Source organism: Babylonia areolata, chromosome 34, assembly GCF_041734735.1.
Source record: "Babylonia areolata isolate BAREFJ2019XMU chromosome 34, ASM4173473v1, whole genome shotgun sequence".
Taxonomy (NCBI): Eukaryota; Metazoa; Mollusca; class Gastropoda; order Neogastropoda; family Buccinidae; genus Babylonia; species Babylonia areolata.
This window is the reverse complement of record NC_134909.1, coordinates 1,298,302-1,316,428: the sequence shown is the minus strand read 5'-3', so window position 1 is coordinate 1,316,428 and position 18,127 is coordinate 1,298,302. Positions and strand designations below refer to the sequence as shown.

The window sequence follows — 18,127 nt, the reverse complement described above, 5'->3', positions numbered from 1 at the left end:
TGTGTGTGTGTGTGTGTTGGTGTCTGTATGTGTGTGTGTGTTGGTGTCTGTATGTGTGTGTGTGTGTGTGTGTTGGTGTCTGTATGTGTCTGTATGTGTGTGTGTGTTGGTGTCTGTATGTGTGTGTGTGTGTGTGTGTGTGTTGGTGTCTGTATGTGTCTGTATGTGTGTGTGTGTTGGTGTCTGTATGTGTGTGTGTGTGTGTGTGTGTGTGTGTGTGTGTGTGTGTGTGTGTGTGTGTGTGTGTGTTGGTGTCTGTATGTGTGTGTGTGTGTGTCTTCCTTCAGGAACAGGCTGACACTGTTGGTTTTGATTTCACTGTCACTGTCATCGTCATCGTTACCTTGATGTGACTTTTTAAAAAAGTTGTTGATGTATGGTCGCTCGTTAGTCATTTTGGTGTTTATTGTGATGATGATGATTGTGATGACATGATAATAAAGATGATGATGATGACTGTGATGGTAGTGAAGATGATGATGATGATAGTGATTATGACAGTGATGATGGTGAGGAGGAGGAGGAGGATGACAATGATGATGACAGCTATGATGATGATGATGATAGTGATAACAATGATGACGACGACAATGATGATGATGACTATGATGAGGAAGAGGACGACGATGAGAATGAGGTCGACGACGATGATGTTGACAACGACAATGATGATGAAGACGACGATGATAATGATGATGACGATGATGATGATTATGATGTCGATGATGGTGACGATGATGATTATGATGTCGATGACGATGACGATGACAGGAGCGGTGCTGGGAGCCCTGCTGATGGAGAGTTACTTCGTGGTGTTTGACCGCCAACACAGACGGATGGGGTTTGCCCACACCACCTGCCCCCCTCCCTACCCCCTCACCAACCTCTCCATCACCCTCATTGACGGCATCCACAACTCGTCAGGTAAGTGGGGGGGGGGAGAGGGGGGCGAGGGGGGGGGAGTGTGTGACTATAAACAGTGTGGGTTGTTGTCAGCAGATGAGCTGTTTGAAAGGGAAACGCACGGGTGCAGTAGCCGAGTGGTTAAAGCGTTGATCTGATGGCCCCGGGTTCGAATCTTAGTAACAGCGTGTGATGGGAAAAGGTTGTATATTTTTCCGATCTCCCAGGGCAACATATATGCAGACCTGCTAGTGCCTGAACCCCCTTTGTATGTATAAGCACGCAGAAGAGCAAATACGCATGTTAAAGATCCTGTTATCCTTGTCGGCGTTCAGTGGGTCATGGAAACAAGAACATACCCAGCATGCACACCCCAGAAAACAGAGTATGGCTGCCTACATGGTGGGGTAAATAAACAAAACGGTCATACATGTCAAATATTTCATGTCTGTCTGAGTGTGTATGTGGGCGTGCCTGAAATCTGATTGAATGATACAGGAAACGAATGATGAGCGCCCAATGGCAGCCGTCAGTCGGCTCTACCCAGGTAGGCAGCCTGTGGTGCAAATGACCCTGAGTTTGTAAAGCGCTTAGAGCTTGGTCTCAGACCGAGGATAGGCGCTATGTAAGTTTCCATATCATTCATATGTCTCGGTACATGTTGTCAGCAGATCAGCTGTCAGGAAGGGAAATACTGATATTTCTGGGTAAATGTCGTCAGCAGATCAGCTGTCAGGAAGGGAAATACTGATATTTCTGGGTAATTGTTGTCAGCAGATCAGCTGTCAGGAAGGGAAATACTGATATTTCTGGGTACATGTCATCAGCAGATCAGCTGTCAGGAAGGGAAATACTGATATTTCTGGGTAATTTATGTCAGCAGATCAGCTGTCAGGAAGGGAAATACTGATATTTCTGGGTAATTGTTGTCAGCAGATCAGCTGTCAGGAAGGGAAATACTGATATTTCTGGGTACATGTTGTCAGCAGATCAGCTGTCAGGAAGGGAAATACTGATATTTCTGGGTAATTGTTGTCAGCAGATCAGCTGTCAGGAAGGGAAATGCTGATATTTCTGGGTAATTGTTGTCAGCAGATCAGCTGTCAGGAAGGGAAATACTGATATTTCTGGGTAATTGTCAGCAGATCAGCTGTCAGGAAGGAAAATACTGATATTTCTGGGTAATTGTCAGCAGATCAGCTGTCAGGAAGGGAAATACTGATATTTCTGGGTAATTGTTGTCAGCAGATCAGCTGTCAGGAAGGGAAATACTGATATTTCTGGGTACATGTTGTCAGCAGATCAGCTGTCAGGAAGGGAAATGCTGATATTTCTGGGTAATTGTTGTCAGCAGATCAGCTGTCAGGAAGGGAAATACTGATATTTCTGGGTAATTGTTGTCAGCAGATCAGCTGTCAGGAAGGGAAATACTGATATTTCTGGGTAATTGTTGTCAGCAGATCAGCTGTCAGGAAGGGAAATACTGATATTTCTGGGTAATTGTTGTCAGCAGATCAGCTGTCAGGAAGGGAAATACTGATATTTCTGGGTAATTGTTGTCAGCAGATCAGCTGTCAGGAAGGGAAATACTGATATTTCTGGGTAATTGTTGTCAGCAGATCAGCTGTCAGGAAGGGAAATGCTGATATTTCTGGGTAATTGTTGTCAGCAGATCAGCTGTCAGGAAGGGAAATACTGATATTTCTGGGTAATTGTCAGCAGATCAGCTGTCAGGAAGGGAAATACTGATATTTCTGGGTAATTGTCAGCAGATCAGCTGTCAGGAAGGGAAATACTGATATTTCTGGGTAATTGTTGTCAGCAGTTCAGCTGTCAGGAAGGAAAATACTGATATTTCTGGGTAATTGTTGTCAGCAGATCAGCTGTCAGGAAGGAAAATACTGATATTTCTGGGTAATTGTTGTCAGCAGATCAGCTGTCAGGAAGGGAAATACTGATATTTCTGGGTAATTGTCAGCAGATCAGCTGTCAGGAAGGAAAATACTGATATTTCTGGGTAATTGTTGTCAGCAGATCAGCTGTCAGGAAGGGAAATACTGATATTTCTGGGTAATTGTCAGCAGATCAGCTGTCAGGAAGGGAAATACTGATATTTCTGGGTAATTGATGTCAGCAGATCAGCTGTCAGGAAGGGAAATACTGATATTTCTGGGTAATTGTTGTCAGCAGATCAGCTGTCAGGAAGGGAAATACTGATATTTCTGGGTAATTGTCAGCAGATCAGCTGTCAGGAAGGGAAATACTGATATTTCTGGGTAATTGTTGTCAGCAGATCAGCTGTCAGGAAGGGAAATACTGATATTTCTGGGTAATTGTTGTCAGCAGATCAGCTGTCAGGAAGGGAAATACTGATATTTCTGGGTAATTGTTGTCAGCAGATCAGCTGTCAGGAAGGGAAATACTGATATTTCTGGGTAATTGTCAGCAGATCAGCTGTCAGAAATGGAAATGCCAGTATGTCTGGGTACGTGTTGCCTTGTATTGTTAATGTCTGTGTGTGTGAGTGTGTTCATGTTTGGTGTGTGTGTCTGTGTTTGTGAGTGTGTTCATGTTTGGTGTGTGTGTATATGTGCGTGTGTGTGGTGTGGGTGCTGTGCATGTGTGCGTATATGCGTGTGAGTATGTGTGTGTGTGTGTGTGTGTGTGTGAAGGAGTGTTTGCATACACACACACACACACACACACACACACACACACACACACACACACACTCACACACACACACACACACACACACACACACACACACACACTCACTCACTAACACACACACACACTGACACACACACACACACACACACACACACACACACACACACACACACACACTCACTCACTAACACCCACGGTGTGTGTGTGCGTGCAGACAACCTGACAGCGTGTCAGTACCAGCGAGCCATAGAGGACGCCAGCCAGCTGAGGGTGGTGACGTACATCATGGCAGCCATCTGCGTGGTGTGCTCCCTGCCCCTCCTCATCGTCCTCATCCAGTGGCAGATCAGACGCTGTGCACCGCGGCCCAGCGGTCCTCCGGACCCAGAGGCTGAGACTGTGCTCACCGACAGCAGATAGCTTCCTGGGGACATGTCTGGGTCCACGGCTACCCTGTGACAGTGTCGGGGGGCACACACAGCTCCATCCACACAGACTAACAACCCCCCCACCACCAAACACACACAGCCCCTACCACCAAACACACACAGCCCCTACCACCAAACACACTCAACCCCTACCACCAAACACACACAACCCCTACCACACAAACTAACAGCCCCTACCACCAAACACACACAGCCCCTACCACCAAACACACTCAACCCCTACCACCAAACACACACAGCCCCTACCACCAAACACACACAGCCCCTACCACCAAACACACACAACCCCTACCACACAAACACACACAGCCCCTACCACCAAACACACACAGCCCCTACCACCAAACACACACAGCCCCTACCACCAAACACACACAGCCCCTACCACCAAACACACACAGCCCCTACCACCAAACACACACAGCCCCTACCACCAAACACACAGCCTACCACAACACACAGCCCCTACCACCAAACACACACAGCCCCTACCACACAAACACACACAGCCCCTACCACCAAACACACACAGCCCCTACCACACACACTACCACACACAGCCCCTACCACCAAACACACACAGCCCCTACCACCAAACACACACAGCCCCTACCACCAAACACACACAGCCCCTACCACCAAACACACACAGCCCCTACCACCAAACACACACAGCCCCTACCACCAAACACACACAGCCCCTACCACCAAACACACACAGCCCCTACCACCAAACACACACAGCCCCTACCACCAAACACACACAGCCCCTACCACCAAACACACACAGCCCCTACCACCAAACACACACAACCCCTACCACCAAACACACACAGCCCCTACCACCAAACACACACAGCCCCTACCACCAAACACACACAGCCCCTACCACCAAACACACACAACCCCTACCACCAAACACACACAGCCCCTACCACCAAACACACACAGCCCCTACCACCAAACACACACAGCCCCTACCACCAAACACACACAGCCCCTACCACCAAACACACACAGCCCCTACCACCAAACACACACAGCCCCTACCACCACCAAACACACACAACCCCTACCACTAAACACACACAACCCCTACCACACAAACACACACAGCCCCTACCACCAAACACACAGCCACTACCACCAAACACACACAGCCCTACCACCAAACACACACAGCCCCTACCACACAAACTAACAGCCCCTACCACCAAACACACACAACCCCTACCACACAAACACACACAGCCCCTACCACCAAACACACACAACCCCTACCACCAAACACACACAGCCCCTACCACCAAACACACACAGCCCCTACCACCAAACACACACAGCCCCTACCACCAAACACACACAACCCCATCCACAAAAACAAAACAACCCCCTTACCATCAAACATATACAACCCCAGCCACGCACACAAACAACCCCCCCCCCCACCACCACCACCAAACACATACAACCCCAATCACACACACAAATACCCGCATTTAAACAACTCCAACCGAACAAACCTGACCTTAAGGGTGTAGACGCCAATAGGTCGTTAATCTCCAACACGGCTGTGGGGGTAGATAGTTGTGGGGGTATATCTTTTCTTCTTTTTTTTCTTCTTTTTTTTTTGTGTGTGTTGCTGCCCCATCATCTGCACCGTTTCAGTGGCATTACTCCCACGCCGCTCATTTAGATTCCCCCATACACGGCCACACCCGGGTTGGTCCATCACAGTTCCAGCGTCGGCAGTCCGCAGGGAACCATCGATGTTAGGTCGCCAGGAGGCCACACACCAGAGGAGACCCTGTACTGATGCTGAGTCACTGTGGGCGTATGTCGGTACCCTGTGTCATTGTTGGGGTGGGGTTACTGATGGTAAATACCCTGTGCCATTGTTGGGGTGGGGTTACTGATGGTAAATACCCTGTCACAGTGTTGGGGTGGGGTTACTGATGGTAAATACCCTGTGTCATTGTTGGGGTGGGGTTACTGATGGTAAATACCCTGTCATTGTTGGGGTGGGGTTACTGATGGTAAATACCCTGTGTCATTGTTGGGGTGGGGTTACTGATGGTAAATACCCTGCCATTGTTGGGGTGGGGTTACTGATGGTAAATACCCTGTGTCATTGTTGGGGTGGGGTTACTGATGGTAAATACCCTGTGTCATTGTTGGGGTGGGGTTACTGATGGTAAATACCCTGCCATTGTTGGGGTGGGGTTACTGATGGTAAATACCCTGTGTCATTGTTGGGGTGGGGTTACTGATGGTAAATACCCTGTGTCATTGTTGGGGTGGGGTTACTGATGGTAAATACCCTGCCATTGTTGGGGTGGGGTTACTGATGGTAAATACCCTGTGTCATTGTTGGGGTGGGGTTACTGATGGTAAATACCCTGTGCCATTGTTGGGGTGGGGTTACTGATGGTAAATACCCTGTGTCATTGTTGGGGTGGGGTTACTGATGGTAAATACCCTGCCATTGTTGGGGTGGGGTTACTGATGGTAAATACCCTGTCATTGTTGGGGTGGGGTTACTGATGGTAAATACCCTGCCATTGTTGGGGTGGGGTTACTGATGGTAAATACCCTGTGTCATTGTTGGGGTGGGGTTGCTGATGGTAAATACCCTGTGTCATTGTTGGGGTGGGGTTACTGATGGTAAATACCCTGTGTCATTGTTGGGGTGGGGTTACTGATGGTAAATACCCTGTCATTGTTGGGGTGGGGTTACTGATGGTAAATACCCTGTCATTGTTGGGGTGGGGTTACTGATGGTAAATACCCTGTGTCATTGTTGGGGTGGGGTTACTGATGGTAAATACCCTGTGTCATTGTTGGGGTGGGGTTACTGATGGTAAATACCCTGTCATTGTTGGGGTGGGGTTACTGATGGTAAATACCCTGTCACAGTGTTGGGGTGGGGTTACTGATGGTAAATACCCTGTCATTGTTGGGGTGGGGTTACTGATGGTAAATACCCTGTCATTGTTGGGGTGGGGTTACTGATGGTAAATACCCTGTCATTGTTGGGGTGGGGTTACTGATGGTAAATACCCTGTGTCATTGTTGGGGTGGGGTTACTGATGGTAAATACCCTGCCATTGTTGGGGTGGGGTTACTGATGGTAAATACCCTGTCACAGTGTTGGGGTGGGGTTACTGATGGTAAATACCCTGTCATTGTTGGGGTGGGGTTACTGATGGTAAATACCCTGTCATTGTTGGGGTGGGGTTACTGATGGTAAATACCCTGTCATTGTTGGGGTGGGGTTACTGATGGTAAATACCCTGTCATTGTTGGGGTGGGGTTACTGATGGTAAATACCCTGTCATTGTTGGGGTGGGGTTACTGATGGTAAATACCCTGTCATTGTTGGGGTGGGGTTACTGATGGTAAATACCCTGTCGCAGTGTTGGGGTGGGGTTACTGATGGTAAATACCCTGTGACATTTTTTTTTTTTTTTTTTTTTTTTTTTACGAAGGGTATATACCCAATGACGATATCTGGGGGTTTACCCCGGGTAGATACCATGTGACAGTGTTGGTGAGGGGGAGACAGAGAAATGTGTTGACACAAAAGAGAAATGAAATCCTTTTTTTTTTCTCTCTCTCTCTCACACATGATTTCCTGTTGGTTTATTTGTCTTTTCAGTCACTTTCTCTCACTCTCTGCTGGAGAGAGGGGCTCTTTTTCAAGATCAGGTCTTGAGATAAATTATCGTGGGGAGGGGGGGGAATCATGTTCAAACCATGGCATTTTAAGATCATGTTCATTTAAAATTATGTTTGTTCATATTTCTAATGAAATGGAGCTGGCTGAAATTGTTGGTCTTGTTCTTTTCCTCTCTGTTATTTTTTTGGGGAAAAAATTGTGTGTGTGTTGTGTAGAGATTGTAGAGTTGTGTTATTATGTTTTGAATCAACGGAAACCTCTTGCTCTGCCATTACCTATTTTGTACTTTTTTGTTTGTAATCTTTGATTTTTAATACACATTTTCTCATACTCTTGTTTGACGTAGATATGTTTTCATCATGTGGAATTATATCAAAAATAAGGTGCATGCATATGCTAATATGTCAAGACAAAATTGGAAATCAAGCTTATTTTTTGCTGACAAATCTTACGGACTTAAATCTATTCATACTTATATCTGTATATTTACTTGCATACATATGTTACAATATAAACCTTGTCATCATACATAGATATCCTGCATTACTTTACACACATACAGTCATACAGATATACAATCATACATACATACATATTTGTTACAGTATAAACATCAGCATTCTTACATATCCACATAACATACCAAAGTTACAAGTGTTGCGCACTTATGTTCACATTGTTCAGTAGGCTTCAGAAACTCCACAAGTTGACACATTAGTGGAAGAGACGAAATAAACTTCAGAAACTCCACAAGTTGACACATTAGTGGAAGAGACGAAATAAACTTCAGAAACTCCACAAGTTGACACATTAGTGGAAGAGATGAAATAAACTTCAGAAACTCCACAAGTTGACTCATTAGTGGAAGAGACGAAATAAACTTCAGAAACTCCACAAGTTGACACATTAGTGGAAGACACGAAATAAACTTCAGAAACTCCACAAGTTGACACATTAGTGGAAGAGACGAAATAAACTTCAGAAACTCCACAAGTTGACACATTAGTGGAAGAGACGAAATAAACTTCAGAGACTCCACAAGTTGACACATTAGTGGAAGAGACGAAATAAACTTCAGAAACTCCACAAGTTGACACATTAGTGGAAGAGACGAAATAAACTTCAGAAACTCCACAAGTTGACACATTAGTGGAAGAGACGAAATAAACTTCAGAGACTCCACAAGTTGACTCATTAGTGGAAGAGACGAAATACACTTCAGAGACTCCACAAGTTGACACATTAGTGGAAGACACGAAATAAACTTCAGAAACTCCACAAGTTGACACATTAGTGGAAGAGACGAAATAAACTTCAGAGACTCCACAAGTTGACACATTAGTGGAAGAGACGAAATACACTTCAGAGACTCCACAAGTTGACTCATTAGTGGAAGAGACGAAATAAACTTCAGAAACTCCACAAGTTGACACATTAGTGGAAGAGACGAAATAAACTTCAGAAACTCCACAAGTTGACACATTAGTGGAAGAGACGAAATAAACTTCAGAAACTCCACACAAGTTGACACATTAGTGGAAGAGATGAAATAAACTTCAGAGACTCCACAAGTTGACACATTAGTGGAAGAGACGAAATAAACTTCAGAAACTCCACAAGTTGACACATTAGTGGAAGAGATGAAATAAACTTCAGAGAAACTCCACAAGTTGACACATTAGTGGAAGACACGAAATAAACTTCAGAAACTCCACAAGTTGACTCATTAGTGGAAGAGACAAAATAAACTTCAGAAACTCCACAAGTTGACACATTAGTGGAAGACACGAAATAAACTTCAGAAATTCCACAAGTTGACACATTAGTGGAAGACACGAAATAAACTTCAGAGACTCCACAAGTTGACTCATTAGTGGAAGAGACGAAATAAACTTCAGAAACTCCACAAGTTGACACATTAGTGGAAGGGAAGAATTAACAAGGTCTGACAATGTGTTCTGTCTACACCCATGTAACGTCGAACATGATGATCAGTTTTCTTGCCAACAAGAAATGTGTGAAGAAATTGTTGTCCGTGAACATGACAATCAGTTTTGTTGCCAACAAGAAATGTGTGAAGAAATTGTTGTCTGTGAACATGACAATCAGTTCTGATGCCAACAAGAAATGTGTGAAGAAATTGTTGTCTGTGAACATGACGATCAGTTTTGTCGTCAACAAGAAATGTGTGAAGAAATTGTTGTCTGTGAACATGACGATCAGTTTTGTTGTCAACAAGAAATGTGTGAAGAAATTGTTGTCTGTGAACATGACAATCAGTTCTGATGCCAACAAGAAATGTGTGAAGAAATTGTTGTCCGTGAACATGACGATCAGTTCTGATGCCAACAAGAAATGTGTGAAGAAATTGTTGTCCGTGAACATGACGATCAGAATGTGTGAAGAAATTGTTGTCCGTGAACATGACGATCAGTTCTGATGCCAACAAGAAATGTGTGAAGAAATTGTTGTCTGTGAACATGACGATCAGTGTTGTCGTCAACAAGAAATGTGTGAAGAAAGTGTTGTCGTCAACAAGAAATGTGTGAAGAAATTGTTGTCCGTGAATATGACGATCAGTTTTGTTGTCAACAAGAAATGTGTGAAGAAATTGTTGTCTGTCCCATTGGGTTAGCTGTGATTCCTGGATCATCCGTCTGATGTTGAACAGACATGATCATCATCTGGTGTTGATGAGACATGATCATCTGGTGTTGAACAGACATGATCATCATCTGGTGTTGAACAGACACATGCTCCATACTGACAACTGACACATGCTTCATAATGACAACTGACACATGCTCCATACTGACAACTGACACATGCTCCATATTGACAACTGACACATGCTCATATTGACAACTGACACATGCTTCATAATGACAACTGACACATGCTCCATACTGACAACTGACACATGCTTTTCTGTTATCTATCTCAAATGTAGTAGTTCTAAATCCATACTGAGGCATGGTTGTGATTAGTTTACTTTTCATCTGTATAAACAAAATGTGGTGAGTCCTGCAGTGAAGTCAAGTCTCTTGGCTGATTCACCATTTTTTGTGTGTCGCCACAAAGTGCAGTTTCCATTGCTGTTTCCACATTGACATGTGCATTATTATATGTGTGAGCTATTTATATTTTCCAAGACACTCCAAATATCCAGCTCCATATTACATTGTCAAAATACATGAATTATTGACTGTTTTTCTTTTCTGATGAAACCTATTTCCTGTTGTTGTTGTTTTTTTTAATTACAACCAGACTGTGCCTCACGAAACTATGACTAACAGCACTGTTAACATAGCGACAGCTTCGGTTGTTCAGTATTTTGTTCGTGGAAGTTTAACGACCTGGATTTACACCTTGCGGAACAGTATTTACTGCTTGGAACTTGGAACAACCTGCTTCACACCAGCCTTGTATACCGTACAGTCGTCAGCCAAGGAATTCCAACGAACGGCTTTGCTCTTTATAAAGCTGTGCTCACGCTTGGAGTTTAATGAACAACTTTACACCAGCCTTAGAGAGCATTTGATGTCTGATGTGACAGTTTGATGTGATAGTTTGATGTCTGATGTGACAGTTTGATGTCTGACGTGACAGTTTGATGTGACAGTTTGATGTCTGATGTGACAGTTTGATGTCTGATATGACAGTCTGATGTGACAGTTTGATGTCTGATGTGACAGTTTGATGTCTGATATGACAGTCTGATGTGACAGTTTGATGTCTGATGTGACAGTTTGATGTCTGATATGACAGTTTGATGTGACAGTTTGATGTGACAGTTTGATGTCTGATGTGACAGTTTGATGTCTGATATGACAGTTTGATGTCTGATGTGACAGTTTGATGTCTGATATGATAGTTTGATGTCTGATGTGACAGTTTGATGTGACAGTTTGATATCTGATGTGACAGTTTGATGTCTTAAGTGGTGACAGTTTGATGTCTGATGTTACAGTTTGATGTGACAGTTTGATGTCTGATGTGACAGTTTAAAGTTGCATTTGATATCTGATGTGACAGTTTTATGTCTTAAGTGGTGACAGTTTGATGTCTGATGTTACAGTTTATTGTGACAGTTTGATGTCTAACATTGTCATCAACTGATGTCAGTGTGCTGATGTCAGTGACCACTGTGTTGTTTTCTATCACTGTCATCAACTGATGTCAGTGTGCACTGTGTTGTTTTCTATCACTGTCATCAACTGATGTCAGTGTGCACTGTGTTGTTTTCTATCACTGTCATCAACTGATGTCAGTGTGCACTGTGTTGTTTTCTATCACTGTCATCAACTGATGTCAGTGACCACTGTGTTGTTTTCTATCACTGTCATCAACTGATGTCAGTGTGCACTGTGTTGTTTTCTATCACCGTCATCGACTGATGTCAGTGTGCACTGTGTTGTTTTCTATCACCGTCATTGACCGATGTCAGTGTGCACTGTGTTGTTTTCTATCACTGTCATCAACTGATGTCAGTGACCACTGTGTTGTTTTCTATCACTGTCATTGACCGATGTCAGTGTGCACTGTGTTGTTTTCTATCACTGTCATCAACTGATGTCAGTGTGCACTGTGTTGTTTTCTATCACTGTCATCAACTGATGTCAGTGTGCACTGTGTTGTTTTCTATCACTGTCATCAACTGATGTCAGTGTGCACTGTGTTGTTTTCTATCACCGTCATTGACCGATGTCAGTGTGCACTGTGTTGTTTTCTGTCACTGTCATTGACCGATGTCAGTGTGCACTGTGTTGTTTTCTGTCACTGTCATTGACCGATGTCAGTGTGCACTGTGTTGTTTTCTGTCACCGTCATCAACTGATGTCAGTGTGCACTGTGTTGTTTTCTATCACTGTCATCAACTGATGTCAGTGTGCACTGTGTTGTTTTCTATCACCGTCATTGACCGATGTCAGTGTGCACTGTCTTGTTTTCTATCACCGTCATTGACCGATGTCAGTGTGCACTGTGTTGTTTTCTATCACCGTCATCAACTGATGTCAGTGTGCACTGTGTTGTTTTCTATCACTGTCATCAACTGATGTCAGTGTGCACTGTGTTGTTTTCTATCACCGTCATTGACCGATGTCAGTGTGCACTGTGTTGTTTTCTATCACTGTCATCAACTGATGTCAGTGTGCACTGTGTTGTTTTCTATCACTGTCATCAACTGATGTCAGTGTGCACTGTGTTGTTTTCTATCACTGTCATCAACTGATGTCAGTGTGCACTGTGTTGTTTTCTATCACTGTCATCAACTGATGTCAGTGTGCACTGTGTTGTTTTCTATCACTGTCATCAACTGATGTCAGTGTGCACTGTGTTGTTTTCTATCACTGTCATCAACTGATGTCAGTGTGCACTGTGTTGTTTTCTATCACTGTCATCAACTGATGTCAGTGTGCACTGTGTTGTTTTCTATCACCGTCATCAACTGATGTCAGTGTGCACTGTGTTGTTTTCTATCACTGTCATCAACTGATGTCAGTGTGCACTGTGTTGTTTTCTATCACTGTCATCAACTGATGTCAGTGTGCACTGTGTTGTTTTCTATCACTGTCATCAACTGATGTCAGTGTGCACTGTGTTGTTTTCTATCACTGTCATCAACTGATGTCAGTGTGCACTGTGTTGTTTTCTATCACCGTCATTGACCGATGTCAGTGTGCACTGTGTTGTTTTCTATCACCGTCATCAACTGATGTCAGTGTGCACTGTGTTGTTTTCTATCACTGTCATATACTGATGTCTGTGTGCACTGTTTGTTTTCTATCACGTCATTCAACTGATGTGCAGTGTCACTGGTTTGTTTCTACGTCACTGTACTCATGTCATGTGACACTGTGTTTGTGTTCATGCACGTTCTTCAGTACATTGACACTGTATTGGTTTTATCCACGTTATATACATGTCACTGTATTCGTATCTAAACTGTCATGGGTTATCCAGCATGATCATGTGTCACTGTGTTTTTTCATACATACAACATGTCACTGGGTTTATCCCATGCTGATCAGTGTCACTGTTTTTTCGTATCACTGTCATTTAACTGTGTCATTGTCACTGTTCTTCATCATAACACTGTCATTACCTGTGTCATTGTGCACTGTGTCTTTTACATAGAACACTGTCACTGGTTTATCCGTCGTGTCATTGTGCACTGTGTTTTTTCTAATGACACTGTCACTGGTTTATCCCGTGATCATGTCACTGTTGTTTCTACATGAATCACTGTCACTGGGTTTATCCAGATGATGCATTGTCACTGTATTTTTCAGTACATAGAACACTGTCACATGGTTTATCCAGCGTGATACATTGTCACTGTATTTTTCAGTACATAGAACACCGTCACTGGGTTTATCCAGCGTGATACATTGTCACTGTATTTTTCAGTACATAGAACACTGTCACTGGGTTCATCCAGCTTGATACATTGTCACTGTATCCTTCAGTACATAGAACACTGTCACTGGGTTTATCCCGCGTGATACATTGTCACTGTATCCTTCAGTACATAGAACACTGTCACTTGGTTTATCCAGCATGATACATTGTCACTGTATTTCAGTACATAGAACACGGTCACTGGGTTTATCCAGCATGATACATTGTCACTGTATTTTTCAGTACATAGAACACTGTCACTGGGTTTATCCCGCGTGATGCATTGTCACTGTATTTTTCAGTACATAGAACACTGTCACTGGGTTTATCCAGCATGATACATTGTCACTGTATCCTTCAGTACATAGAACACTGTCACTGGGTTTATCCAGCGTGATACATTGTCACTGTATCCTTCAGTACATAGAACACTGTCACTGGGTTTATCCAGCGTGATACATTGTCACTGTATCCTTCAGTACATAGAACACTGTCACTGGGTTTATCCAGCGTGATACATTGTCACTGTATTTTTCAGTACATAGAACACTGTCACTGGGTTTATCCAGCGTGATACATTGTCACTGTATTTTTCAGTACATAGAACACTGTCACTGGGTTTATCCAGTGTGATACATTGTCACTGTATCCTTCAGTACATAGAACACTGTCACTGGGTTTATCCAGCGTGATACATTGTCACTGTATCCTTCAGTACATAGAACACTGTCACTGGGTTTATCCAGCGTGATACATTGTCACTGTATCTTTCAGTACATAGAACACTGTCACTGGGTTTATCCAGCGTGATACATTGTCACTGTATCCTTCAGTACATAGAACACTGTCACTGGGTTTATCCAGCGTGATACATTGTCACTGTATTTTTCAGTACATAGAACACTGTCACTGGGTTTATCCCATGTGATACATTGTCACTGTATTTATCAGTACATAGAACACTGTCACTTGGTTTATCCAGCGTGATACATTGTCACTGTATTTATCAGTACATAGAACACTGTCACATGGTTTATCCAGCGTGATACATTGTCACTGTATTTTTCAGTACATAGAACACTGTCACTGGGTTTATCCCATGTGATACATTGTCACTGTATTTTTCAGTACATAGAACACTGGCACTGGTTTTATCTAGCGTGATACATTGTCACTGTATCCTTCAGTACATAGAACACTGTCACTGGGTTTATCCCGTGTGATACATTGTCACTGTATTTTTCAGTACATAGAACACTGTCACTGGGTTTATCCCATGTGATACATTGTCACTGTATCCTTCAGAACATAGAACACTGTCACTGGGTTTATCCAGCGTGATACATTGTCACTGTATTTTTCAGTACATAGAACACTGTCACTGGGTTTATCCAGCGTGATACATTGTCACTGTATCCTTCAGTACATAGAACACTGTCACTGGGTTTATCCAGCGTGATACATTGTCACTGTATCCTTCAGTACATAGAACACTGTCACTGGGTTTATCCAGCGTGATACATTGTCACTGTATTTTTCAGTACATAGAACACTGTCACTGGGTTCATCCAGCTTGATACATTGTCACTGTATCCTTCAGTACATAGAACACTTGTCACTGGGTTTATCCAGTGTGATACATTGTCACTGTATCCTTCAGTACATAGAACACTGTCACTGGGTTTATCCAGCATGATACATTGTCACTGTATTTTTCAGTACATAGAACACTGTCACTTGGTTTATCCCGCGTGATACATTGTCACTGTATCCTTCAGAACATAGAACACTGTCACTGGGTTTATCCAGCGTGATACATTGTCACTGTATTCTTCAGTACATAGATCACTGTCACTGGGTTTATCCAGCATGATACATTGTCACTGTATTTTTCAGTACATAGAACACTGTCACTGGGTTTATCCAGCGTGATACATTGTCACTGTATTTTTCAGTACATAGAACACTGTCACTGGGTTCATCCAGCTTGATACATTGTCACTGTATCCTTCAGTACATAGAACACTTGTCACTGGGTTTATCCCGCGTGATACATTGTCACTGTATTTTTCAGTACATAGAACACTGTCACTGGGTTTATCTAGCATGATACATTGTCACTGTATTTTTCAGTACATAGAACACTGTCACTGGGTTTATCCAGCGTGATACATTGTCACTGTATTTTTCAGTACATAGAACACTGTCACTGGGTTTATCCCGCGTGATACATTGTCACTGTATTTTTCAGTACATAGAACACTGTCACTTGGGTTTATCCAGCGTGATACATTGCCACTGTATCCTTCAGTACATAGAACACTGTCACTGGGTTTATCCAGCGTGATACATTGTCACTGTATCCTTCAGTACATAGAACACTGTCACTGGGTTTATCCAGCATGATACATTGTCACTGTATTCTTCAGTACATAGATCACTGTCACTGGGTTTATCCAGCGTGATACATTGTCACTGTATCCTTCAGTACATAGAACACTGTCACTGGGTTTATCCAGCATGATACATTGTCACTGTATTTTTCAGTACATAGAACACTGTCACTGGGTTTATCCAGCGTGATACATTGTCACTGTATCCTTCAGTACATAGAACACTGTCACTGGTTTTATCCAGCATGACACATTGTCACTGTATCCTTCAGTACATAGAACACTGTCACTGGGTTTATCCAGCATGATACATTGTCACTGTATTCTTCAGTACATAGATCACTGTCACTGGGTTTATCCAGCATGATACATTGTCACTGTATTTTTCAGTACATAGAACACTGTCACTGGGTTTATCCATCGTGATACATTGTCACTGTATTTTTCAGTACATAGAACACTGTCACTGGGTTCATCCAGCTTGAAACATTGTCACTGTATCCTTCAGTACATAGAACACTTGTCACTGGGTTTATCCAGTGTGATACATTGTCACTTTATTTTTCAGTACATTGAACACTGTCACTGGGTTTATCTAGCATGATACATTGTCACTGTATTTTTCAGTACATAGAACACTGTCACTGGGTTTATCCAGCGTGATACATTGTCACTGTATTTTTCAGTACATTGAACACTGTCACTGGGTTTATCCCGCGTGATACATTGTCACTGTATTTTTCAGTACATAGAACACTGTCACTTGGGTTTATCCAGCGTGATACATTGTCACTGTATCCTTCAGTACATAGAACACTGTCACTGGGTTTATCCCATGTGATACATTGTCACTGTATTTTTCAGTACATAGAACACTGTCACTGGGTTTATCCAGCATGATACATTGTCACTGTATTCTTCAGTACATAGATCACTGTCACTGGGTTTATCCAGCATGATACATTGTCACTGTATTTTTCAGTACATAGAACACTGTCACTGGGTTTATCCAGCGTGATACATTGTCACTGTATTTTTCAGTACATAGAACACTGTCACTGGGTTCATCCAGCTTGATACATTGTCACTGTATCCTTCAGTACATAGAACACTTGTCACTGGGTTTATCCAGTGTGATACATTGTCACTTTATTTTTCAGTACATAGAACACTGTCACTGGGTTTATCTAGCATGATACATTGTCACTGTATTTTTCAGTACATAGAACACTGTCACTGGGTTTGTCCAGCGTGATACATTGTCACTGTATCCTTCAGTACATAGAACACTGTCACTGGGTTTATCCATGTGATACATTGTCACTGTATCCTTCAGTACATAGAACACTGTCACTGGGTTTATCCCATGTGATACATTGTCACTGTATTTTTCAGTACATTGAACACTGTCACTGGGTTTATCCCGCGTGATACATTGTCACTGTATTTTTCAGTACATAGAACACTGTCACTTGGGTTTATCCAGCGTGATACATTGTCACTGTATCCTTCAGTACATAGAACACTGTCACTGGGTTTATCCCATGTGATACATTGTCACTGTATTTTTCAGTACATAGAACACCGTCACTGGGTTTATCCAGCGTGATACATTGTCACTGTATTTA

The 18,127-nt window shown here is 42.9% G+C and overlaps 1 protein-coding gene across 2 annotated transcripts in view; it reads left to right on the top strand.

Annotated features, from left to right (window-relative positions):
- Positions 1-4,366, top strand: part of LOC143277530 (beta-secretase 1-like) — a 37,836-nt gene extending 33,470 nt beyond the window's left edge. For both annotated transcript variants that reach the window (XM_076582408.1, XM_076582407.1), the window contains exons 10-11: positions 772-924; positions 3,791-4,366. In XM_076582408.1, coding sequence (XP_076438523.1) covers positions 772-924; positions 3,791-3,996 — 359 coding nt within the window. In that variant the 3' untranslated portion in view covers positions 3,997-4,366. The remainder of the gene's footprint in view (positions 1-771; positions 925-3,790) is intronic.
- Positions 4,367-18,127: the final 13,761 nt, after the last annotated feature.